We start from the raw sequence: 27,793 nt of genomic DNA, 5'->3' as shown, positions 1-27,793 counted from the left end.
AATCTCAAGGCAGAAAATCCCACAATATCTGCTTTGAACTGGGGTATCTTGAGTCCACACTGCTAAATATTCCAGATAATTTTATGCAGCTGTGTGGAAAGCGCCATATAGTGCAATTCCACTGTGTGGAAGGGGGATCAACTTCCTCAAAGCCGTGATTTCGGCTCCAAAAAGCCCGGCCTGCGATTGGAGGAGGAAGAGAGGAGAGGTGGCTTCCAAATGTCGCGATTGGCCGGCGCGCCTTCCAACCAGATTCAGCCACTCGAATTCTTTTCCCCCGCCCTTTTTTCCTAAATCTGCAACTTTTTGGAAAGTGAACCAAAGTGATGCCGGGGTGACTCAGACCCACCCTTCCCCTCCAGAACAGTTCCTCTTGGATGCCAATCATGCTGCTCTGGCTGGGAGTGTGGGGCTCCTTGGGTCTGCTGCAAGGGAGGTGGGGCGCTGCCTCCTCTTCCTCCTCTGCTTCCTCTTCCTCTTCCCGGAAGGCCCTTGAGCCGGTCAGCGCGGAGAAGAGCTTGGCCTGGGGGCCGGGCCTGGAGGCGGAGCTTACCTTGCCCGCCAGGTATTTCTACCTACAGGCGGTCAGCAGCGACGGACGCAATTGCACCCGCTCCCCGCCAGGTGAAGCGCCCTGTGAGGAGTTAGGCCAGGCATGGGCAAACTTTGACCCTCCAGGTGTTTTGAACTTCAATTCCCACAATTCGGAATTGTGGGAATTGAAGTCCAAAACACCTGGAGGGCCAAAGTTTGCCCATGGCAGAGTTAGACCCTTCCTAATGCCCTGACCCCTTAATACAGTTCCTCATGTTGTGGAGACCCCCAACCATAACATTATTTTCCTTGCTACACCATAACTGTAATTTTGCTACTGTTCTGAATCAACATGTAAATATCTGATATGCAGGATGTATTTTCATTCACTGGACCAAATTAGGCACAAATGCCCCCTACGCCCAAATTTGAGGTTGAGGGGAGGGGATTGGGTTTGCCATTTGGGAGTTGTAGTTGCTGGGGTTTCTAGTTCACCTACGCTTACTTACCTAGGTGATCCCTTGTTGTCCAAGTAGGATTTTTTTTTTGTCATGTCGGGAGTCGCTCCTGTTGTGAAAGAATTGGCCGTCTGCAAGGACGTTGCCCAGGGGACACCCGGATGATTTGATGTTTCATCATCCTTGTGGGAGGCTTCTCTCATGTCCCCGCATGAGGAGCTGGAGCTGATAGAGGGAGCTCATCCGCCTCTCCCCGGATTCGAACCTGTGACCTGTCAGTCTTCAATCCTGCCGGCACAAGGCTTTAACCCACTGCACCACCGGGGGCTCCAAGTAGGATAGTCTTCCAGGATCAGTGTACTGGTGGTGGGTCTGTAGAGTGGCTGTGGGGCCCTATTCTTGACCTGCATCTTCTCCCACAGAGAGGGCATCAGTTTCCAGGTGGAAAGCGGTCTCAGTCGGGGTTGGCTTGACGCGCCTTCCTCTTGGCACGTTTCTCTCTTTCACCCTCCACTTGTGCCTCTTCAAATCTGGGACTATTCAGGCTGAGACACCATTTTTAGAAATCAGTATTGTATAGTCAGTATTTGCTATGCATTAGACATAAGACAGAGAAGAGACTGTAACAGAATGCCTCGGAGAATTTACTTTTTAAACTTTCAACTGATAAGCAATGTACCACTATGCAAAACATGAAGTTTGTGAGTAAACCAGATTTTTTTTATTTATCGTGTTAGAAGCAGATTGAAGGTACAATGTTTAAAAATACAAACAATGTTAAAAAAGGAACTTGGTATTATACTAAATGTCCTCTGACCAGTAGCTGGCCACTTGGGGTGCCTCTGGTGTTGCTATAAGAAGGTCCTCCATTGTGCATGTGGCTGGACTCAGGCTGCATTGTAATAGGTGGTCAGTGGTTTTCTCTTCTCCACACTCGCATGCAATGGATTCCACTTTGTAGACCCATTTCTTAAGGTTGGCATCTCTTGGTGCCTTCCAAGTTGCCCAGTCTTCTGCGTTCCCAGGAGAAAGTCTCTTATTCTGTATCAGCCATGGCTTGAGGTTCTGGGTTTTCGCCTGCCACTTTTGGACTCTTGCTTGCTTAGGTATTCCTGAGAGTATCTCTGTAGATCTTAGAAAGCTATTTCTTGATGTAAGGCGTTGGCATGCTGGCTGATATCTGAACAGAGGATGGGCTGGAGATGTCAGTGCCTTGGTCCTTTCATTACTGGCTGCTACTTCTTGGCTGATGTCAGGTGGCGCAATACTGGCAAAACAGTACAATTTCTCCAGTAGTGTGGGCATAGACATCCTGTGATAATGCGGCATGTCTCAATAAGAGCCACATTCACTGTTTTAACGTAGTGAGATGTATTCCACACTGGGCAAACTTATTCAGAGCAGAGTACCAAAGTGCAAGGGCAGATGCCTTCACTGTGTCTGGTTGTGATCCCCAGGTTGTGCTAGTCAGCTTTCGTATGATATTATTTCTAGTCAAGCAGTCAACCAGATATGTTACTTTTAATGAAGTCTACTTTTTTGTCTCTTGAGAGCATGATTTAAACCAAATATATTTTATGGGAGAATAGATTTTTTGTGCATCTGAAACAACATTTCTAAAGATCTGCTGTACATTTTGTGCATTGGCATAATCTTTGTTCCTAACATAGAATCATAGAATCAAAGAGTTGGAAGAGACCTCATGGGCCATTCAGTCCAACCCCCTGCCAAGAAGCAGGAATATTGCATTCAAATCACCCCTGACAGATGGCCATCCAGCCTCTGTTTAAAAGCCTCCAAAGAAGGAGCCTCCACCACACTCCGGGGGGCAGAGAGTTCCACTGCTGAATGGCTCTCACAGTCAGGAAGTTCTTCCTCATGTTCAAAGATAATCAGTCTAACAACTGAGAAACATAATTGCTTTGCATAAATACAAGTGGATATATACCACTAAAGAAAAGATTGACTCAAATGAGTTTTTAGCTCTTGTCAGGAAGACCATACTTCTGCTCAGGAAGATAATACTTTACAAAATGGTTATGATTTTTCAAATGGTAGTGAATGCACATCTATATATATAAATTTGTTAGGGGCATCCAACGAGGAAACAAAACTCAAAAACCCCCCAACGAAACTTAACCAAAATTCCCATGCCCATAACACAACCCACAAGGTACAAACATATCTACTCAAAATGAAAAACAACACAACAACACACTCACAAAACGGCAAAACAACAAAACTCAAAAAAAACCCCAACGAAACTTAACCAAAATCCCCGTGCCCATAACACAACCCACAAGGTACAAACATATCTACTCAAAATGAAAAACAACACAACAACACACTCACAAAACGGCAAAACAACAAAACTCAAAAATCCCCCAATGAAACTTAACCAAAATCCCCGTGCCCATAACACAACCCACAAGGTACAAACATACCTACTCAAAATGAAAAACAACACAACACACTCACAAAACGGCAAAAGAACAAAACTCAAAAAAACCCCAACGAAACTTAACCAAAATTCTCATGCCCATAACACAACCCACAAGGTACAAACATATCTACTCAAAATGAAAAACAACACAACAACACACTCACAAAACGGCAAAACAACTGAGCATGCGCATTGGCGCCCAGCCGCAAATTCCCTGGCGCGCGCAAATGGCCTTCCGGCCAACGTTCCCTCTGCGGAAACCATGCCTACTCCAAGCCCCGCCGCGCCGCTTCCTGCACACACACACACCCTGCCGCACACACACACGCAACCCCACGCTCCATCACTCCCCCCGCCGCCGCATACACACACGCAACCCCACTCCCCCCGCCGCCACACACACACATGCAACCCCACGCTCCATCACTCCCCCCGCCGCCGCACACACACGCAACCCCACTCCCCCGCCGCCACACACACACGCAACCCCACGCTCCATCACTCCCCCCGCCGCCGCATACACACACGCAACCCCACTCCCCCCGCTGCCACACACACACACGCAACCCCACGCTCCATCACTCCCCCGCCGCCGCACACACACACGCAACCCCACTCCCCCCGCCGCCGCACACACACACGCAACCCCACGCTCCATCATTCCCCTGCCCCAATCTTACCTCCTTTTACTTCACGCCACCTCCAAACCCCACCCCGCCCCTTCCCGCCCTGTCAAAATCTAGGAAAGACAGGAAGGAAGGAAAGAAGGAAGAAAGAGAAAGGGAGGTAAAGAAAAAGGGGGAAGGAAGGAAAGTTAGAGGAAGAAGAAAAGGAAAGAAAAGGAAAGATGGAAGGAAAGAAAAGAGAGACAGCAGAAGAGAAAGAAAAAGGGGGAAGGAAGGAAAGAGATAGAGAAAGAAGAGGAGAAGGAAAGATGGGAAGGAAGGAAGGAGGGAGGGAAAGGAGAGAAAGAGGGAAGGTTGGCCACAGCAACACGTGGCGGGTAAAGGTTGTTATTTCTATTATTATTATGATGATGCTATTGTTCCTATGAGACCCTTTTAGGGGGAATGGGAGAGGTGTCAGGTCCCGGAGGCAATGCATTGCATTATTGTTATTGTTATGATGGTGGTGAAATAAAAGGAAATAAAAAGTGAAAGAAGGAAGCAAACAGGGAGGGAAGAAAGGCAAAGGAAGAAAGGGGGAGGGAATGAAGGAAAGAGAGAAGGGTGAAACCAAGTAGTGAAAGAAGGAAAGAAAGAAAGAGGTAGAGAAGGAAGAAAGGAGAGAAAGGGGGAGGAAAAGGGGGAAGGAATAGGTAGGGACCTCTCTTTCATAATAGTCCAAATATCTACCTCAACTTTGATAAGTTTTACTATAGGCCACAGCAACGCGTGGCAGGGCACAGCTAGTTAATCTCTAAAAGGTCACACTTACAAAAGGCTTTGGCGATTCTGGTTTTCCTAAAGGTTATGATCTCAAAGGTCATCCTTTCCCAAAACTATTAATACTATGGGGGATTACAAGAGATAAATGAATATGTATTTTTTGCTTTAATAATGCTGATGGTTTCTTATACGCATATGGTATGACTCCCATATCCACTGGGGATACATTCCTGGATTTATGGTGAAAACTGACAACAATGGATAATAACAAACCCCTAATGAAATGAATAACTTCTGGTGTGACCCTGGAGGGCCTAGAAAACTCCCATTATAATGTCTGCTGGAAGCATATGATAGAATTACCTAGGGGGCTAGAGGCCATTTATTGTTGGATGTGGATAGGTGAAGAAATATGTGCCCTAATGTTCGACTGAGATGTAATGACTTGGTTTTGCCTTCTGGGGCATCAGAGAACAGGTTTCCCCCCTCCTCTCTTTGACAGCCCTAAAGATAGTTAAAGTGTACAGTCATGTCATCTTTCAATCTTCTTTTCAACAAGCCAAACATGCCCAGCTCTTTCAACCTTTCCTCACATGCTTTCATTCTCCATTTCTAGTTATCACTCCCATTTCACTGGTTTGAAACTGCTTCAACTTGCCCATATCCTTCTTAAAATAAGGCACCCAGAAGTGAATGCCGTACTCCAGATTTGTTTTGACCATTGCAGAATATAGCGAGACTATGACTTCCCTCAATGTGGAAACAATATATTTCTATTAACGCAGGTCACAATTGCTTTCATCTTCTTCGTTGAAGCATCACACTTCTGGCTAGTGTTCAGTTTATAAACAATAATAATTAAGGTCCTTTTAATGTTGCAATATCCTCCATGCTATCCCCATGCATTTCGTTTCTGTGGCCTAAATGTAGAATTGTGCCTTTGTCTCTCTTTTATTAATTTCCGAACCAGATGTCTGGTTATCTAGGCCCTTTTGAATTATATTCCCATCTCCCAGTGTTTTAGCGGATATTCCATATTCCATTACTTCTTAATTTCCTTTCCCTGGATGTTGAATTCCAAGCAGTGGTTTTCTATGATGTAAATGTTTATGTAACAGGGCCACATAGTAACAAGCTCCATAAGATTGTTTTTTGTTGCTTTGGAGACTAGAACACGGAGCAATGGATTCAAATTGCCGGAAAAGAGGTTCTACCTCAGTGATTATTTATTATTATTTACAGTATTGGAGCCCCTGGTGGCGCAGTGGGTTAAACCCCTGTGCCGGCAGGACTGAATACCGACAGGTCGCAGGTTCAAATCCGGGGAGAGGCAGATGAGCTCCCTCTACCAGCTCCAGTTCCTTATGCGGGGACATGAGAGAAGCCTCCCACAAGGATGATAAAACATCAAATCATCCGGGTGTCCCCTGGGCAACGTCCTTGCAGATGGCCAATTCTCTCACACCAGAAGTGATTTGCAGTTTCTCAAATCTCTCCTGACACGACAAAAAAAATCGCAGTATTTGTGTACCGACTTCTCACCCCTGAGGGGACTCAGTGGTTCTCAAGCTGTGGGTTCCCAGGTGTTTTGGCCTACAACTCCCAGAAATCCCAGCCAGTTTACCAACTGTTAGGATTTCTGGGAGTTGAAGGCCAAAACATCTGGGGATCCACAGGTTGAGAACCACTGTATCTACCTAAACATTAGAAAGAATTTCCTGACAGCAATAATTGTTTGGCTGTAGAATAGGCTACATCAGAATGCAATGGAGTCTCCTTCACTGGAGGTCTTTAAGCAGAGACTGGATGGCCATCTGTTGGGGTGCTTTGATTGTGTGTTCCAGCATGGCACAGGGTTGGACTGGATGGCCCTTGCAGTCTTTTCCAATTCTATGATTCCATGAGCAGAAAATTTGAATGCAAGGCTCCCAGTCCAAGCCTGAAACTCCTACCACTATGCTACCACGCTCTTGTGTGCCTTCAAGTTGTTCCCAATTTGTAGCATGCATAAGACTAATCTATGATGCGGTTTTCATGCCTCAATTTGCTCAGAGGAGGTTTCCCCTTGCCTTTCTCTGAAGCTGAGAGAAAGTGACTTGGCCAAAGTCATCCCGTGGGTTTCCATGTTTGACTGAGGATTTGAACCCTGGTCTGCTACAGTAGTCAAACCACTGTACCATACTACCTCTCATCATATGTTTGCATGTAATCTGTTGCAATCGCACACAGGTTAAGAAATATTTTAATGTTATGACATTAGCAGTGAATATAGTCACAGTTAACTACTCTACGTGCAAACCTTGGCAAGGAATGAGTTGATTCTTTGATTGAGAAACCATTAGAAGGGACATCTCTGCTTCATTATCTTTCTTAAATATAAATAATGGTGTCCATGAACAGATGAGTTATATCCCAAACAGAAAGGAAACTACTGGAATTATTTCTTTTACTTTGTCCACCTCTGCTATAAAGCAATATGGTATTTCCTTGGAGGTGGGGACGATGCCCAACCACCTGTCCTGAAGAAATCAATGGAACTACTTTCTGCATAAGAAAAATAAATCAGTGGAGATTATATTTCAGATTATAGTTCAGCACAAAATTCAATTAACATTTTATTATGCTCCTCTGAGCAAATTGTGCCTGCATAATTTGTTGTGGGGCTAGACTGGGCGTGATGTCTACCAAATCAGACAAGCTTTACGAGGATCAGTTGAAGCAACACACAGAAGGCATTCGCAAGCAGGTTGGACCGGGAGAGGATTCAGGACAAACAGGAAGGGCAGGTTCAAGTCTGTAGGGCAAGAATCAGCAGATTTGAAGAGACAGAACTTGGAGAGAAGAACCAAAGTGCTCTCGGCAAGAACCTAAGAAAAGTATAAGACTACTTCACTCAAAGTACAATGATTATTTGCATTTCTGGTGTTGAATTGAACTGATTGTGTCATTAAGTGGCATTGCAAGATAGATAGAACTGCCACTATTGAAATGTGGGAAGAATATGGTATCCTATCTGTATCTTCAGTTGTGGCCTGCAGATTAATAATAATAATAATAATAATAATAATAATAATCCAGTAGTGAATGGCACACTGAGTGCAGTGCCTAAAGACCTTGGCCTGCACTTAAAAACAATTGGTGCTGACAAAATTACCATCTGTCAGCTGCAAAAGGCCACCCCACTCAGACGTGCACACATTATTCGCCGATACATTACACGGTCTTAGACACTTGTGAAGTATCCGACATGTGATCAAATACAAAAACCAGCATAGTGATCTTGTTTGCTGTTTACTAGTTTTGTTGTGTATCTAATACTAATAACGACGACAACAACAACCTTGGCCTACACTTAAAAACAATCGCCGCTGACAAAATTACCTTCTATCAGGTGCAAAAAGTCACCCTACTTGCATCTGCACACATTATTTGCCGATACATCACACAGTCCTAGACACTTCGGATCAAATACAAAAGCCAGCATAGTGATCTTCTTTGCTGTGTATTAATCTTGTTATGTATCAAATAAGAACAAAAACAACAACAGTAATAATTTTTGTTATCCCTGTCTTCTCATGGCTTGAGGCAGAGTACAATATATTTAAAGTACATTGATAAAACAGACCATACAATATATATATTAACAAGCAGAACAGAGATTAAAACATTAGCAATTCAAGCTATGACCATAAGCCAACTCTGTTGAATGGAGATGTTATTTCTTTCCATATGTTGCCTTGTTAAGCTTTTACAAAAGAGAGTTCTTAAATTTAATGCAACAGTTAAAGGAGAACATCAGAGAGTGGTGGTAATCTTGTACTTTCTGTTTCAGTATAGCAGTGGTTCCCCACCTTTTTTTTTGACCAGGGACCACTTTCCAACATTAGTACCAAAAGAGTTACAAATAAGATTTTTGATCATTTTTAGATTTGGTTTGGTGTTTGGCGTGCTGATTCAGAAAATTGCATTGGGTAGACCACATCAGTTCTAGTTGCTGATACATATGCCATTCAGTAGTCACCATCTGCTCACCAACAGAAAACCATATTTAATAATCTAGAGCTGATGTGGTAGTAGTAATCTTTCATAGGTAGTCAGCTTCTCCCCTCCTGACATCCCCATTGCCTTGACACTAAAAGAGGATTTTGCAAGAACAGTCACTCTCGTTGCCATGTGGTTTCGAGGCAATGGTGTAGTAATGGTGTAGCCTCGGACCATATTTTCGTTCTTGGGGACCATTGGTGGTCCATGGACCACAGGTTGGGAACCACACCACAAGAGCTTGGGGAAGTTAATGTTTTTTTAACAGGGCCATAAGTCAGAGGATTCCAAGATTTGTATCATTCTCTCTGTTGTCTCACAATTTTTGCTCTAGTTTACTTCCAATATTGGACTCAGAAGTTAAGAAAAGTGCCTGGAGCAACACATCATTTAATCAATGAAAAATCATTTAATAGAGTAAGAGTTAACAGACTTCAATCACTCTTTTTCACTGTTAAAATGGGATCACCTTGCTTTCCATGTGATTTATAGATCTGTCATACCTGGTTTGGATTTCTTGTCACAGTAGCACCACTGTGAGGGCCACATTTCATGAGGACACAAGAAGGAGCCTTTTCAGTGGCTAATCCTAGGTTGCAGAGCTCATTCCTTCTTTTTCCAACAGAATGGAACAATCATTTTAGGTGGAAAGGTTGCATTAGTTGGATATGAGCTGGTTACTGCACTTTCACTGGGAGATGCTGAACATTTATCTTCAATATTACTTTTAAAACCCAGACTACTTACGGGAGCTGATTACAGGGAGCGGTCTACGTCCATTTAAACAGCTCCACTGGCTTCCAATAAGTTTCCGGTCCCAATTCAAGATGCAAGTTATCACCTATAAAGCCCTAAACAGTTTGGGACCTGCTTATCTCCACAATTGCATCTTCCCCTATGAACCAGTGCATACTCTGAGATCATCTGGGGAGGCACTACTCTCTCTCCCTCCGCCGTCTCAAACACGGTTGATCGGGATGAGGGAGAGGGCCTTCTCGATGGTGCCCCCCCGGCTCAGGAACTCCCTCCCTAGGGAGATCAGACAGGCTCCTACTTTTTCTTCTTTTTGGAGACAACTAAAAAACCTGAATCTGTGCATTTGATTAAGCAGTCCACCAGTAATTTTCCTGTCCCTACTTTAAGTTCAGCACTTTATGTCGGCCCTCTTATTGTCTACCTCAACACTTTTGATGACAGCATTCCCAGCCCTGTCTACTTGATTGTTGCACTTTCCTTGTGCTCCCTTCAGGATGAAATGCACTCATTGAGCCTGAACCTCAGCTATGTTCTCTCACACCAGAAGCGACTTGCAGTTTCTCAAGTTGCTCCTGACATGACAAAAAAAAAGCTATGTTCTTTTTCTCAGACATACTGTTTTGATGTTGTTTACAACTGTGATTGTTTTTTTATATTTTATCTGATGTTTTTAATTGTTTGTGTTTTATTTGTAATTTTTTGGGCTTGTCCCTTGTAAGCTGAGTCCCCTCAGGGAGATGGTTGGCAGGGTATAAAAATAAAATAATTATTATTATAATAAATATTTTAAACTGTTTAGGTTGGTGCAATTTTTAATTAGGTAGCTAAGATGTTTTCAGTATGTTTTAGCCCTGTTTTCTTTTCAATTTACATTGTCGGCTCTTTGGATTCCAAATTGGGAGAAAGGTGGAATGTGAAATTAATAAATAATATATCTGTGATTATCTCAGGAAGGTTTTCCTGGGGTTACAATGCAATCTTGATGGTTTTTCGGTTGGCATACAGCGGACCCTTGGTATCCGCTGAGATTTGGTATGGGACCCCCAACTCTATGGATGCTGAAATCTCATTATGTACAACGGCATAGTTAAGCAGTGTTCCTTATATAAAAAGGTAAAATCAGGCTTTCCTTCTTTTTAAAAAACTCAAGCTGTGGATTGTAGAAATATGGAAATAGAATCCATGGATAGGGAAGCCTGACAAATATGCCAGGAACGAAGGAGGAAAATGAAAGCATGCAAGGGGAAAGGGGGTTTAATGTATAAACCTCACTACCTCTGAGGATGCTTGCCATAGATGCAGGCGAAACGTCGGGAGAAAAATTGCCTCCAGAACATGGCCATATAGCCCGGAAAAACCTACAACAACCCAGGAAAGGGGGTTGTTCGCCAAGAGCAAAATAGGAGCAGTATCCTTCACACGCTTTCAAATTCAACTTTGAGATGAAAACTTAAAATGTCAAGAGGGCTGATAGGCTGCAGCAACATGAGCTATCATCAGGGTGTGGAGCAAATAGGCCTGACTCACTTGTAAACAGAGCCAGAATATTTATTGCCAGGCCACCCAAGGAAGGAGCTACAAAAGAGTATGAGTTCATTTTCATTACAAGGAGAACAGTCCATTTTACTTGCTTCGAGAAATGTCCGTGCCAGATAAGATCACATTTAATGCAGCTTGTATTGTTGGACTAATTGTGTGGTCACCATGCACTGGCACAGATCTAACATTGAACCCTCCCAAAGAAGGATATTGCGAAGGGCTGTGACATGCCACAGATAATAACATCAAAGCATGTTTTTGAGAGACTGGTTCAAATTAACAATTTATCAAAACATTGGTCATGTTCTTAGTTCCTGTAGCTGATCCAAGCAGTACTTCCCTACAAGAAGGGCGTCTACTAGGGGATTTTGTGACCCAACTTTGGAAGTGCTATTTTCATTCACATCACACAATGTGCTGGGCTCATTGCCTAGATATTGTTGGACCACAAGTCCCATCAGCCCTAGTTAGCGACCACGTTGGAAGTTGCCAACCTGTGATATTTTGGAGGGTCCAGTTTTTCCCAACTTACAATAAAACTTTACATAACACACTCTTGATATTTTACCACCAGGTCAGCAATTAGTTGGATCACTTACATGCCTCCTTTTGAACACAATTACTTGATAATTTTTTCATCCACAAGATGTATGTGTTTAGCCATCTCATTCCTACTTCTGTTTTTATAAAAATCACCCCATTCATTCTAAATAACTTCCTGATCCTAATCAGCTTGGCAGTGCGAGACCTGATTTATAACACTTTACCTGGAGGCAGCTGTGTTATAGTCAACTCTATCAGCTCCTCTTTCATAGCTCCTCTTTAGACTTTTTTTGCTTGCATTGTTTATGCTGAGATAATATAATAGAATAGCCTAAGGTGGCTGCTTTTGTTTGCATCTTTTGATTTCCTGTTTTAAGACTTATTCTCATATGGTGCTGGTGAAATTGTACTTCCTGTGGGTTTTCCAGGGTGGTATTTTTTGTGAACTTGAAAAATGCACATAGTTCCGATTACATTGTACTTTTTATAAGGAAGAATGAGACAATAACTAATGCTCAGAGACACCAAGTCCATTTATTTACTCTTGTAGATATTGGAAATAGCACTTGAATCAGAGAGTAGCCGAATCACAAAAGCTGTACTCATTCAGGCTTGTTTACTTATCAATTTTAAGTGGCTTGTGAAATTGCTGGGGTTTTCCTGTGATTTATGATGATCTCTGATATAGGGTGCTTTTCCATTGTCCCAAACCATTTGGGCAATTATTGGCAAGAGACTAATAAAAATAATATATTTTATTTATATTCTGCTCTATCTCCCTGAGGGGACTCAGAGCGGATTACAGAATATATATATGGCAAACATTCAGTGCCATTGTACAATTAACAACAAAGACAGACAGTACACAGACAGAGGTAAAGGCTTCCCCCTTTTTGTCTCTGACATTTGGAGGCTGTGCTCAACTTCTGGCCATGGAGAGGTCCGCTTGTTCCATTTTCCATGCCAAGGAGCCTGTTTTCCATGGAGACCTTCCTGATAGAATTGCTGGCATGTCTGCATGGGTGGCTTTTACTTCCCTGCCAAAGCAGTATCTATTGATCTACTCACATTACTATTTTCGAACTGCTAGGTTGGCAGAAGCTAAGGCAATGGCAGGAGGTCACCCTGTTGGCAAGATTTTCTGCAGCTGGCGGTTTAACTCATTCTACCTCAACCCCCTGTTATTTGAATATAATTGAAATCAAGTTATGTTTACAGCCTACATTTATTTTCTGTTTTTATTTTTATTCTTAAAGGACAATTTAGTGTGTCAATCAAACCACTTTCATCCAGAGAAAGCATCCAGATCCATGTTCCAAAGCTTTTGGACAGGAATGATGGCTCCTTTCTCATGCGATACCGACTGTATACAAGTGTCAAGGAAGGATTAAAGGTGAAGATTCTTTATGGGGACGCACACGTTGCTCAGTCTCCCTATATCCTGAAAGGTAATGTTTTGTTTCCCCTCATTGCCTAATTTGTTTGTGATTTTATCCCATTGGATGCTGCTCAGCTGACTGATGAAAACATAAATAGTAGATTTTTTGTGTAAATTCACTGGACATACATATGTTGTAACACTGTAATCAGGAATAAATAATTTAAAAAGAAACCCAACCCTACATTGCATTCTTGGAAACAGTTCTGGTTTTTTGTATCATGAAAAATGGTAAGTAGTAGTTAAATTGGGTTTCTACCTGGAGAAATTCTACCTAAAAATCTTGATTGGGTACTCAAAGATATTAGGGTATAATCAGACTTCTTGATCATCATTTACCAAAAGGCTGTATGGAGTGCTTTCCTATGCTTGTTTTAAACCAGTGGTTCCCAACCTTTGGTCCTCCAGGTGTTTTGGACTTCAACTCCCGCAATTCTTAACAGCTGGTAAGATGGCTGAGAGTTCTGGGAGTTGAAGTCCAAAATACCTGGGAGACCAAAGGTTGGGAACCGCTGTTTTAAGCTAAAGAAGTAAAGAGCCAGTTACAGATATCGCAAAATTGTAACAAAAAAATAATTCATATTGGTGGGGTGAGTCTTTTTTGTAATATATAGGACTGCTAGATTTGCTAAAAAGTACTTATGTGTTTCATCAGATAATAAGGCACATTTATTAAATGATTTGAATTAAAACCTTTTTTCCCATTTAAGTCTAGTCTGTTGATTTGTTGGGTGTCTTGTTACAATGTGTTTTGTGTGCGGTTTTGTTGTGTAAAGAAAAGACCCAGTTTGCTAGTAAGCAATACATTGAAGGGAACTGAACAATGTAAAGAAATGATCATTTTCTTATGAAAGTGGGCATAATAGGGTACTGTATCCAGAACATGTTTGATTTAGTAGGATACTTTATACAGTGGTTCCTGACCTTTTTTTGACCAGGGACCACTTGACTAAGGACCACTTTGACCAGGGACCACTCTACAACTTTAGTACCCAAAGGGTTTTTGGTCAACTTTCAATTCGGTTTGGTTATTTGGGGTGCTGATTCAGAAAATTGCATTGGATAGACCACATCAGCTCTAGTTTCTGATACAGAACATATGCCATCCAGTAGTCACCATTTGCTTACTCACAGAAAACCATATTTAACAATCTAGAGCTGAAGTAGTAGTAGTAATCTTTCGTGGGTAGTAGCCAGCCTTTCCCTTCTCGACATCACAGTTGCCTCAGCACTATAAGAGGGTTTTGCGAGGCCAGTCGCTCTCGTTGCCGCATAGTTTCAAGGTAATGGTGAGACTGCGAACCATATTTTCATTCTTACGGACCACAGATTGGGAACCACTGCTTTAAAGCAAAGTAGTTGAACAATATAATTTGTCAAATATCCTGTATCCCAGCCCTGCTAAACTAATCTCATGATTTTAAGTTGGACAAAACATTTTGGACATTTTGAAGGAGCGCTGCTAAGCCGCTTCTTAATTCAAAGTGAGTTGAAGTCTTATAAATTCAACTCTCGCTTGGATGTAAAAGACAACATTGTTTTATGGATTATAATCTCCATTTGCATAGATCATAGGGTTGGACCTTTCAAATATGATGTTGCTTCCTCCTGTTCAGGTCCCATTTACCATGAATATTGTGATTGTCCAGAAAAAGATGCCAAAGTATGGGAGAAAAGTCTTTCTTGTCCATCCGAAGAAGCTCAAATTACTGAAGACTTTGCTGCATTTCCTAGCATTGATCTCCAGCAGATGTTTAAAGAGGTCCCACCAAGGTTTGGCCAAAGGATGGGAGCCATCGTTCATTATACGATAATCAATAATCAGATTTATCGTCGAACCTTGGGGAAGTATACAGACTTCAAAATGTTTTCTGATGAAATGTTGCTGTCATTAGCAAGGAAGGTATATTTCTACAGATATGTACTTATTCACAACCATGTTAATGTGCATGTTTACAACAGATAGTCATTGAAAGAATCTGTTTCTCTGTCTCTTATCAGATATTAGACAAGCTGCATATTTGCAAGATCTCTCCTCTTCTCAAATGTTTTCAGTGTCTGGTAATTCATGGGATGCAAAATTCCAGTTTCAGGCAAAGAAGAAAGTTAGTACAGGCAAAGAGGGCAAATCTCATGTACCCATATTACAGTGTGCATCCGCATTCTGGTTTTTATTCCACTTAAAGTTAAGCAGTGCTCAATTGATAACACCTTGAATTTAGTCTTTAATGAATTTAAAGAATTTAAAAACATCAGGTGCTGAAAAGGGACAGTTGAATCTGGGTAAGAAGAATAGATTGACTCCAACTTTATTATTGGAGCCAAATATTAGATGTGTACAACAGTTTTGCAAAATTTTACGCAGTGTAACTGTTGGAAATAGCAACCTTCTTCAAGCCTCCATTAGTAATTTGTTTGTATATCATTCAGATTGCTTCCTGTTTTGTATATGTTTTTGGTGTGCAGTTTTCCTTAACTCTGTGTTGTGGGTGGCGCTGCAGACTATGTGGTCAGATCTGGGACTGTTCAGGACTCGGACTCCATTTTAGAAACAGTATGCTTTTCAGAAGTCAGTAAAACAGAATGCTTTAGAGACTACTAGACTCTCAGACCAGAGAGATGCTTTAGATTGTGGACTGTTGATTACAAGAAAGATGCCCTGTGTTATCTGCACAGATAAACTACTTCAAATCCTATCTGTAGCAATGTACCTGTATGCTGAATGCATGAAGTTAGTGAGTAAACCAACTATGTTGTTTTAATGAAGACTACTTATTTTTGTCTCTTGAGAGCATGATATTTAAACCAAGATGTTTTAAGGGAGAGTAGATATTTTTGGGCTATTGAAAAGAACACTTCTGAAACTCTGCTGTTTTTTGTGCGTTGGCATATCTTTGTCCCTAACAGTTCAAAGAGATATCTAGGTCTGACAGCTGAGAAACCTAATTGCCTTGCATGAATACTAGTGGATATTTATCACTAAGGAGAAGGTTGACTCATGCAAGTTTTTGACTCTTCTCAGGAAGATCATACTTTACAAAAGGTTATGATTTCTCACAAGGTCACACCTTTCCAAAAGATTGTTGGTTTTCCCAAATGGTTCTGAATATCCCTTTTCCAAAAGTAATTGTTTTAAAAATTATTTTCTTTGTTTTGTTTTCTAAATGTAGCATTAAACCAAAATTAAAACAATGTTTGGGGATGGTTTATTAAAAACAACAAAATTCGGAGACAATATAACTTTTATGTAAGTCTGCATTATTTATTATTACTATTACTATTATTATAATCATCCTCATTGTATGTATATATACCTCACTTTCTCTCTGCCAATGGAGACTCAAAGTATCCAATATTAAAAGGCATAACAATGTGTGAATTAAAACACATATAAACATAAAATAGAGTCAAACATAGAAATATTAAAAATGCATAGTTAAAACCAATGAAACCATTAAACAAATCTCAAAACTAGCATATTCACATATTAAGTAGATAGGTTGGAAAACGTTTCCTTTCGATAACTTTTAATACTGTATTTTCATTGAGCATAAATGCTAAACTGAGACTGCAAGTATTAGAATAATGTAGCTTATAAAAGTTCATTGGTTTATTTCAGGTTCATCTCCCAGATGTAGAATTTTATGTTAATGTTGCTGATTGGCCCATTGAACATCGGAAAGCAAATGACACTCCGGGCCCTGTCCCTATCCTTTCGTGGTGTGGGTCTGTGGATTCAGCCGACATTGTGCTTCCCACTTACGATGTCACCCACTCAACCCTTGAAACTCTGCGTGGCGTCACAAATGATCTTCTGTCTGTTCAAGGAAACACAGGTAAAGTGAGCTCTACTTCAGATGAAGAGGGAATAAGAGCTGAAACATTGCCAAGTAATGGAGTCAGAGGTACAAAAAGGGCCACAGACTTTAGAAATTTAACCTCTGTGGCACACAAGCTGGGATTTCCCATCCTTTGGGGCACTCGGGATATTGTTGTTTATCATATTGGTAGGATTTCTAGGAATGATAAATAATTTCATGCCACTACACTACAATTCTGGAGAACAGGTTCAAGTCCCTACTCAGGTGTGAAAATACTCAGGTGTAAGAAGTCAATACTCTTAGCCTCAGAAAAACCCTGGTATAGGGTCTCTATATGTTGGAAATTATTTGAAGGCACACAATAACAGTAAATCATTTTATCTCTGTTTAGTCTCATTTAGGCTGGGCTATAGCATAGCTGTTAATCACCAGCAGCAATAAGATCTACCAACCAAAAGGTTGCCAGTTTGAAGCCCGGGTCTGTCATCTCAACTCACTGTTTACCTAAGCAGTTCAAAAACAGCTTAGTGCTATAAGTAGAGAAATTAGGTACTGCTAAAAAAGCGGGGGAGGTATTTTACGACACCATAAAAGAAAAAGGTCCCAAAATCCCTGTGTGCAAAAGTAAGGAGGAAGTCCAGATGGCTCTTCTTTATAGAGGACGTAGCGATAGCATCCCCCTGTGGCTGGATTGAGCATAACCTCCAAAGCCGCCAAAAAGCTGGACATCGACACAACATACCTCCTTTCTGTCTGTTCTGTCTGTCCAAATGGCATTGGATGTTTGTCATGTATGTGTACTGTGATCCGCTGTGAGTCCCCTTGATGAGATAGGGCAGAATATAAATCTGGAACGGCCTTCCAAGGGAAATAAGACATGCCCCATCCCTGCCCTCTTTTCGTAAGAGTTTGAAGACTTGGTGGTTTGAGAGCGACCAGTGTTAGCTCAGCCCAAACACTGTCCAGACACGACCTGTTACTGTTACTTTTTATTTTGTTCTGATCATGTTGTGACTCTGTATGTTTTAATGTCATTTGGAAACCGCCCAGAGTCCCCTGGGGAGATAGAGCAGTATATAAATAAAGTTTTTAAATTATTGTTATTGTTGCTGTTTTCAAGGCCAGGTTAGAAAGTTGAATGTAGAAAGTTGACTATATTCTGTTCACTACACTAGCTCTGAATTAGAAATAGTTAGATCTTCAAATTATTCCATCAAAGACATGCACACAGCATGGGCACACTCCAGAACATTCATGCTTCCTTTTGCTATCCCAATCTTCAGGTTTTTCCATGTATATGTCAGAGTAACTCTTTCAGTGCTCCAGTAACAGGCAGAGGAAAATTCAGAGCAAACAGACTGTGTTAAAACAAATTGAGAGGGTAAAGTCAAAGGGTGCTTGTAGCTCCTAAATTGTTCTCAATTTCAACCTGCCTAGGATCTTTAACCACATAATTCTTTCAGTTTTATCTGAAACTGGAACCTTTACTTTCCCTTACATTTATTTATCAACATGTGTCACTTTTTAAAATTTAAGCATTAAATTTCAGGATTTCTGTGTTTTACCTGCTCCTCTCTGTTGCATTGTCTACCAATTTCAGGACCTGTCTGGGAGAACAAAACCGAACAAGGTTTTTTCAGAGGTCGAGACAGCTCTGAAGAACGGCTTCAGCTTGTGAAACTCTCCAAGGAAAACGCAGAACTTCTGGATGCTGGAATAACGAGTTACTTCTTCTTCAGAGAAAAGGAGAAAGAGCTGGGGAAGGTTCCTCTGATGGGATTCTTTGATTTCTTTAAGGTATGCCACCTCCAGGCTTATTATAGCACCAAGATCAAACTTTCTATTTTAAGACTGTTTCAAAGTTAAAAAAAAATCTGCCTGGAAAATACTTTTAATTTAAGCAGTACTATAATGTGGAACCAATAGACATGGGTATTTTATTGTGTGCATATTGGGTTTTAAAAAAATGAATGAGGGACCACATCTCCTCCTACGAGCCCTCACAAGTCCTGAGATCATCAGAAGAGGTCCTCCTCTCAGTCCTATCACTGTCACAAGTGTGATTGGTGGGAATGAGAAAGAGGGCCTTTTCAGTGGTGGCCCAACAGCTGTAGAACTCCCTTCCTAGAGAGGTGTGATCAGCCCTTTCTGTGTTGGCTTTTGGTTCACAAATTAAAACCTCCTTGTGGAATCAGGCCTTTCCTGATGACTTATAACATGCAACGGCCAGACAGTTACTGGTAATATACATCTCTGAATGTTATTCGGACTTCGCAATGTGGTTACATAGCTTAATGAAGATGGAGTTCCTAGGATTTTAGTACAACTGTTTTTATGGATAATTCCAGTGGTCTGAGATTCAGATAATTTTAATGGCATATGTTGTACGTTATTAATCTGTTGTTTATGGTTTATGTAGGGACAATTTGTTTATTTGGTTTATGGTGTTTTTATTAAATTCGTTGAATTTGTATGTTATGTAATTTCTATTGCTTCTAACTACTGTACGCTGCTTTGAGTCCCACCCATGGGAGAAATAAATGAATAAATATGTATTGTCAAAGGCTTTCATGGCCGGAATCACTGGATTTTTGTAGGTTTTTTCGGGCTATGTGGCCATGTTCTAGAAGCATTCTCTCCTGATGTTTCACCTGCATCTGTAGCAGGCATCCTCAGAGGATGCCTGCCATAGATGCAGGCGAAATGTCAGGAGAGAATGCTTCTAGAACATGGCCATATAGCCCGAAAAACCTACAACAAACCAATTAATAAATAAATAAAGTGGTTATTATACCTCAAACCGTACATGTGGATTGCATCCATATTCCTAAACCAAAGACTGGGGACATTTTTTCTCCAGATCTTTCCCATTCTGTCCTAAACTGAAAGGATTTTTTGGTAGGGATTTTGAAGCTTTTAAATATGCCTCTGCTTTTTTATATAGGCAAGAACTAGAAACATAGAAAGTTGCCTGTTAGGCTGTTTTTCTATCTAGATCAGAATTCTCTTGTTCAAAAGTGCAGTTACTTGACTATTCTGCAAACATTGGAATATTTTGCAGAGGAGTAGTGCCTACATGTTACATCCAACACTAAACCCCACCAGAATTTGGAAAACAGTGCACAGCCAGAAAAAATGAGGAAATACAAAAGTATATGTCTTGGATATACACAATGGGCAGAGTCAATGCTTTGTTCTTTAGGCAAATTAATTGCAGTGTGGAAATAGGCTTCACATTTAAGACCCTTAGAAATAAGTCTCTTTAGATCTGACTAATCCAAGAAAAATAACAATCATGGAGAAATTTTATTTATTTATTTTGTGTCAGGAGTGACTTGAGAAATTGCAAGTCACTTCCGGTGTGAGAGAATTGGCCATTTGCAAGAATGTGAATGCCTGGATGTTTTACCATCCTGTGGGAGGCTTCTCTCATGTTGCTGTATGGGAAGCTAGAGCTGACAGATGGGAGCTCACCCCGCTTTGAACTGCCAACCTTTTGGTTAGCAGTTTATACAGCACAAGGGTTTATCCCATTGTACCACCGGGAGCTCCTAATAATAATAATAATCATCATCATCATCATCTTTATTTGTATTCCACCCTCTCTCCCCGAAGGGACTTGGGGCGGAAAAGCAAAGAAACAGAAAAGTAAATCTATCAAAGAATGGGAACATGTGGTTATATTTGAGATGTCAGACCAATTTTAGCAGCTAGCCTCCCAGCTTGCCTATCAAACAAGTAAGCCACTTGTACTTTGTCAGCAACTCATAAAACATAAAGCAGCTTATTGCATGATATGGCTCTCTGATATATTTCAAAAGCCCCATAAAAGATCTGTAGCCTCTGAGTTGTGGCTGTAGACCCAGAATGGAAAGATAACTCAATAAGAAAACAAGGCAGTAAGTTAATTCAAGCTACAAGAGCAAAGAAAAGCTGTGAATCTGAAAAATGATTTAAAAATCAGAGTTTTGTTTTGTTTTTTCATATCAGGAGCGACTTGAGAAACTACAAGTCACTTCTGGTGTGAGAGAATTGGCCGTCTGCAAGGACGTTGCCCAGGGGATGCCCGAATGTTTTGATGTTTTATCATCCTTGTCAAAGGATGTCATGTCCCCGCAATGGAGCTGATAGAGGGAGCTCATCCACACTCTCATCAGAGAACATAGTAATGCCAAGGAATGACATTCTTTGAACCAAGTGAATACCTTGGCTCTTTTAAAATAATGTATGACGTGCTGTTTTCCCATGCTGTAAGCAAAGAACAGGTCAGATTGAACTTCAGGATACTTATAGACATCAACAACAAAGCAAGAGTTTTGGACTGACTCAGGAACAGATGGAATAAAGAGATCAAAAGCCTGACACTAAATAATTAATGTGGTGCCTGGCTTCTTGATTGGACTGAATCATTACAAGACCTATCCTTCCAAAAGATACTTGTGGAATTTTACGGATTTATTTTGCAAGGTGGGTTTCTTCAAGATTAGACTGTGTCCCACCACTTTTTTTTTACTGATTTGCTTAAAATTATAAGCATACTCTCATGGGGTGACATAAAAAGTGAAAGGCATTCGCTTGTACCTTTGCCTAAACTTTGCCCATTGCAGTTGACAGCTCCTTTAATTAAATTACAGTACAGGATACACAAGTCAATGAACTTCAACCTAAAGACATGTAGCTTAACTTACTAATATCAGGTTCCTCTTGTATTTCCTGCCTTGCATTCCAACAACAACAACAATTAAGCGTGGGTGAAATCAACAAAATACTGCAATACAGATTACAGGCAGTCCCCAAGTTATGAACAAGATAGGTTCTGTAGATTTGTTCTTCAATTGAATATTTATGTAAGTTGGATCAGGTACATTTTCTGTGCAATTCTGTGGTAACTTCCAGAGGAAACATGCCGTTCAGATTCTCACCATAGGCTGAAATAGGAAACAAGATTGAAATAACACATAGACTAGGAACTAAGCATACCTGTTATTATTTGAATTGTGACCTTATTCTGAGAAAAGAGGCATTTTGTTCAAACTGTTTTCCTTCTCCTTTCTTTTTCCACAGTACAAGTACCAAGTGAGTGTAGATGGCACTGTTGCAGCCTACAGGTTCCCATACCTCTTACTGGGAGACAGTGTTGTGCTCAAGCAGTCTTCGCCATACTATGAGTACTTCTATAAGGAGCTTTTTCCATGGAGTCACTATATTCCTGTTAAAAGAAATCTAGAAGACCTGCTGGAAAAACTAAAGTGGGTTAAGGTAATTTTGGGTTATATGATTTGGGTCCAAATTATTTGAAGGGCTGTATGAAGCTATCAGAATACTGTGATCATCTGAAGAGGGCCTTCTCTCTGTCCCAGCATCTTTTCAAGCTTGTTTGGTGGGAACAAGGGAAAAGGCATTTTCAGTGGCTGCTCACAAACATGGGAACTCCCTCTCTAAAGAGACCAGGATGGCCCCATCTCTTCTTGCTTTTCACAAAATGACTCTTCCATCAAGAATTTAGGAAATGATGAAAGCCAGGCTGCTGTGGATGATGCGAGTGGCATTTTTATTGGGTGTGGACTTTTAATGCATTTTAATTTTTTTAATGTTGAATTATTCTAATAATAATAATAATAATAATAATAATAATAATAATAAGGAAGCAGATGAAACAATCTGGAAGATCACATCCTCAGCTGCTGCAAGAAGATCGCGCAGACGGACTACAAGCAGAGGCATAACACCGTTGCACCGTTGTGGCACATTGGAACTTGTGCCACAAATACCATCTGCCAGTGACAAAGAACTGGTGGGATCACAAGCTGGAAAAAGTTACAGAAAATGAACACGTCAGACTTCTCTGGGACTTCAGAATTCAGACAGATAGAGTTCTAGAGCACAATATTCCTGACCTCACAATCATGTTAAACAACAAAGTGTGGATTGTCGATGTTGCAATCCCAGGTGACAGCAGGATTGAACAGAAACAACTGGAAAAGCTGACACGATATGAGGATTTAAAGATCGAACTACAAAGACTCTGGCAGAAGCCAGTAAAGGTGGTCTCAGTGGTGATGGGCACACTGGGTGCAGTGCCTAAAGACCTTGGCCTGCACTTAAACACAATCAGCGCTGACAAGATTACCAATTGCCAGCTGCAGAAGGCTAACTTACTGGGATCTGCACACATCGTTCACCGATACATCACACAGTCCTAGACACTTGGGAAGTGTCCAACGTGTGATCCAATAATACAGCCAGCAGAGTGATCTTGTCTGCTGTAGACTCATCTTGTTGTGTTTCAAATAATAATAATAATAATAGTAATAATAATAATAATACTTTATTTATAACCCACCCTATCTCCCCAAGGAATTGTTTAATTTAAAATATAATTAATTTAATGGATTTCTGGATAGGATAGATGATTTTTCTAAGAGGGAACAGGCTGAATACCTGTATCACTCAACCTATTGTATGTCACGGCCAGCATTGAGATTACAATTTCATTCAAATGCTTGTACATAGTTTACTGGTTGTTACTTATAGGAAGTCAGCATTGCACATGAATGGCAAATTATTTGAATATTAAGTCTATTTATCCATCAATTAGTCAGGGAAATATGATAAACTGAGAGATTGGTTTAGGAACAAAAATTAAAAGACCAAAATGATATGTGCATTTTGTTAAATATTGTCATTTCAAAAGTTTGTGTCTAAATCAAAACTTAAAACATTGCCTTGAAATTACTTAGTATAAACCAGTGGTTCCCAACTTGTGGTCTGTGGACCACCAGTGGTCCTCAAAAGCTAAAATACAGTCCGTGGCCTCACAGTTATTACACCATTGCAACTAGAGCAATTGGTCTCACAAAATTAGTGAGGCAGCGAGGGTGTCAGGAGGAGAGAGGCTGGCTACCCACGAAAGATGCGAAAACAAGCCTCCTGATTGCTGCTTCTCCTCTTTCTCCCTCTTCTGACAGAGTCGTTCTATGTGGCACCTGGAAGCGGAACACACCTTGGTGTCTTTGTTTTTAGGCCGTTTCCTAGGGTTATTTGGGGTACTGATTCAGAAAATTGCATTGAATAGATCACATCAGCTCTGGGTTATTAAATATGGTTTTCTGTGGGCGAGCAGATGGCGACTACTGGGTGGCATATGTTCTGTATCAGAAACAAGAGCCGATGTGGTCTATCCAGTGCAGTTTTCTAATCAGCACTCCAAATAACCAAACCGAATCTAAAGTTGACCAAAAACTGATTTGTAACCCTTTTGATAATAGGGATCACTCTCCAACATAATAAAATGTTGGAGAGTGATCCCTGGCCAAAAGAAAAAGGTTGGGAACCACTGGTATAAACAGATCCACAAGAATGCTGTTCTGCAGCTTATAAAACATGTCCTTGTATTAGCAAGAAGTATTTTCTTACGCCTCATTGTACACAAATAGGTGGTAATTATATGGATGGAAGAAGACAATTACAGCTCTGTGTTCTGAGTAACTCCATCTGCGTGTGAGATGTCAAACCTGTTTGACATTTCGCTGTGGCTTGGACAACAATCTAGCTCTCCTGAAGCTGTGAAATTCTCGCCCTTAATTGTGCCAAACTGCAACTGACAGGCTCTGGCTGTCAGTTGCTAATAATCATTGAAGCTTTATAAGGTTAAGAAAATAGGAACTGGCATTGTACAACATATAGAGTTGTACAGTGTAACTGCAGTGCATAGGCATAGCATTTCTTCCGTTTCTGAAAATCAGGGGATCCCCTTTCTTGAGCACAATTATAACAGAAAGAAATGGAATCAACAAGTACTTTTATTGTTCTGCTATATGTTTGCATGCGTGTCTCTATCTCTCTCTCTCTTTTTCTTAGGAAAATGACGAAGTGGTTAGAAAAATTGCTAAAGAAGGGCAAATGATTGCAAGAGAACTATTGCAACCTCATCGGTTTTATTGCTACTATTTTAAAGTCTTCCAGGTGAGTCCAGATTTCAGCCAAGGTCTTACTGTTACTAACTGTACGTTGTACTTTTCCTCTTCTCCATGGTCCTTGACTGCTCTAATGTTACAATGGGTTGAGATGTAGTAAACAACATGGCTTTCAGTGACATGAACATGATGTAGTGAGTCATGTCTTTGTAAACACTCCCTTCTGTCGTTTCCTCCCCTTTTTCATGGCAGAGGAGATTGAAAGCTTATAATTTTTAAAAAGATTAATTTTAGAATCTGAGAAAGTTGGACAATGAAGAAAGATGACAGGAAGAAAATCAATGCATTTGAAATGTGAAGCTGAAGGAAATTCTACAGATACCAAGGAATGCTAAAAAGACCAATCAAAGGGTCTTCGAGCAAATCAAGTTTAAACTGTCACTGGAAGCCGAGATGGCTAAACTGAGGCTGTCATACTTTCGTGAGTGGCATCATGCGGTGACGTGATGTATTGGAAAACAGGATAATACTAGGTAAAATGGAAGGCAATAGGAATAGAGGGAGATGGTAATACAAGTGGATTTTATTTATTTCATGCCAAAAGCATTGAAGAAATAAATAAGTTTAAAACTGATAAAATGGATCACAAGCAGCTAAATAGTTTTAGACCAAAAACAGGCAACAGTGACCGCATTGCCTGTAGCTTTAAACAGTTCTTCCTCTGTGCATGAGGCAGGGCAAGCATACAGGTGCTTGTTGTTTGTTCTGCTCCACAGTCACACATGGTGGAAGATTCTTTTGGTTGTGCCATTTTGCCAGGTTGTCTTTTGATCTGCCCATTCAATTTCTGAGTCTGTTCAGCGACTTCCAAGTTGCCCATTCTTGGTTTGCCCCTGGAGGAAGACCCTCATGCGGGGCTGTCTATTTGGGATCTCCTGGTTTAGCTGCCCAGAGGTATACTCTTGCTGTTGTTGGAGGAACATTTAGAGGAGTGGTGGTTCTCGTGAAACTTTTCCTTGATTTAAGGAGGAGGCTGATAACCATACAGTGGATGGCTTTCACAGTGTTCAACCTTATTTCTCTTGCAATTGGCAGTAACCTCCCATCACACATTGGGGGGGGGGGGGCAATGCCAGCTAGCTTATACAAGTGGATTGACTCCCATCAACGGAGCCATAGCCCGGAATTTGCAAAATCTGAATAGGGCTTTTCCCCATTTGAAACTCATGTTTTGGGTCTTATAACAGTTTAAAAGAAATATATTAAAATATTATTTATTTATTTACCACATATATATCCCTCCCTTCTCAACCTCGAAGGGGACTCAGAGCAGCCTTACAAAGGCAACAATTCAATGCCATATATTAATACATCGGTAAATAACAAAAACATTTAAACCAAACACATTAAAAACATAGCATCAAAACATCCGTTGAAATCACATGATCCAAATCATATTCCAGGGCCGGTCAGAGTCGTTGTTATATTAATTTTTAGTCTTATATTGCAGTATTCCCATTACTGGCTGAAAGCCTGATCCCAGAGCCATGTTTTCAGGGTTTTTTTGTCAAGGGCAGGAGGGATGGGGCAAATCTAATTTCACTGGGGAGGAAGTTCCCTAGGCGAGGGGCCACCACTGAAAAGGCCCTGTCTCTCATCCCGACCAGTTGCACTTGCAAGGGGGCTAGGACCGAGCGCAGGACCTCCCCCGATGATCTTTACCTCCGAGGTTGGTCATAGAGGGAGAAATGTCCGGGCAGGTAAGCTGAGCCAGAACCGTTTAGGGTTTTATAGGCTAAAGCCTAAAATGCACAGCATACCCAAGTTCAAAAAAGTAATTAAATTATCAAATTAAAATTAAAACCCAGTTAAAATGAATCACCATCTGCAATTGAGAAAAGCAGCTCCATTAGTGGAACAACTTGATTCCATTCAATGTTTTTACAATACAAAAAAGTAATTTCCAAAGAGAGTGTTGAGGGAGGTGAGAGTGTGTGTTGAATAGCCTCGCATTGCTTCAGTTCCTTTTTCAGAACCATTTGCATGTTTCAGGAATATGCTGAACGCCAAACTGTTAAACCTGAAATACGAGATGGCATGGAATTTGTCCCTCAGCCCGATGACAAGACTTCATTATGCGACTGCCACAGGAAAAAGCTTTCCAAGGATGAACTATAAATGTGACAAAGGGATCAAGGACGACAATCTTTTATATGAGTGATAAGCCAGGACTTTCAGTAGTATTTAAAGCTGAGAAAAGTGGCGTTGGGGAAAAAATATCAGTGCAATGGATACTTAGAACAAGTTGAACAAATTAAGTGGAACTGAACTCTCAGGTAAGTATGTAGAAGATTGCACCTAGGTGTATTTCCTCACAGTGCTATAAGTGCCTTTTAGAAACCTGGCATGAAAAGCCAGTCAGATTGTGTTCTCCTGAACCCCACTTCCATGTATTGCTAATGTAGCTGTGGGAGGTGGCAAGGAGACATCACATTTTATCTTGATCATTTTCAAGAGTTCAGAGCTGTGCATATCTTCACAGGTAGATCAGTATTATTTTTCACACCAGTGATTCCAAACCTTGTGTCTCCAGCTGTTATTGGACTACAGGTATCAATATGGCAGATGGTTTAGAGACAAATGAGAATTTTAGTCCAACAGTATTTAGGGCAACGGCTCCCAAACCTTTTCGATCATGGAAACCTTCAGAAGAATCCTAAATATGTCCCCGATTTACCCATGGAACCTGTCTCTAAGCATTGCAAACCTACATAATTCTTCCTCCTTCTTTCATCTACTTCTATTTCTTGGTGTTTTGTATAATGTAGTATGTTTGGAAATAAAGATATTCAAATATCATTTTTAAAGCAGAGATGCATTGAATTTCAGTAATATTTTCATACTCTGACTCACTTA

At 40.8% G+C, this 27,793-nt stretch overlaps 1 protein-coding gene across 1 annotated transcript; it reads left to right on the top strand.

Annotated features, from left to right (window-relative positions):
* The first annotated feature begins 291 nt into the window (after positions 1 to 291).
* Positions 292 to 27,736, top strand: POGLUT3 (protein O-glucosyltransferase 3). The gene is made up of 8 exons (XM_060771000.2): positions 292 to 624; positions 12,959 to 13,150; positions 14,757 to 15,043; positions 16,760 to 16,976; positions 18,562 to 18,758; positions 22,026 to 22,220; positions 24,822 to 24,926; positions 26,930 to 27,736. Exons 1-8 carry the CDS (start codon positions 378 to 380, stop codon positions 27,053 to 27,055), a joined length of 1,566 nt encoding a protein of 521 aa, XP_060626983.2. The 5' UTR covers positions 292 to 377; the 3' UTR covers positions 27,056 to 27,736.
* Positions 27,737 to 27,793: the final 57 nt, after the last annotated feature.

The sequence above is a fragment of the Anolis sagrei genome, chromosome 3, assembly GCF_037176765.1.
Source record: "Anolis sagrei isolate rAnoSag1 chromosome 3, rAnoSag1.mat, whole genome shotgun sequence".
NCBI classification, from domain to species: Eukaryota; Metazoa; Chordata; class Lepidosauria; order Squamata; family Dactyloidae; genus Anolis; species Anolis sagrei.
This window is presented reverse-complemented; position numbering and strand designations above follow the sequence as displayed.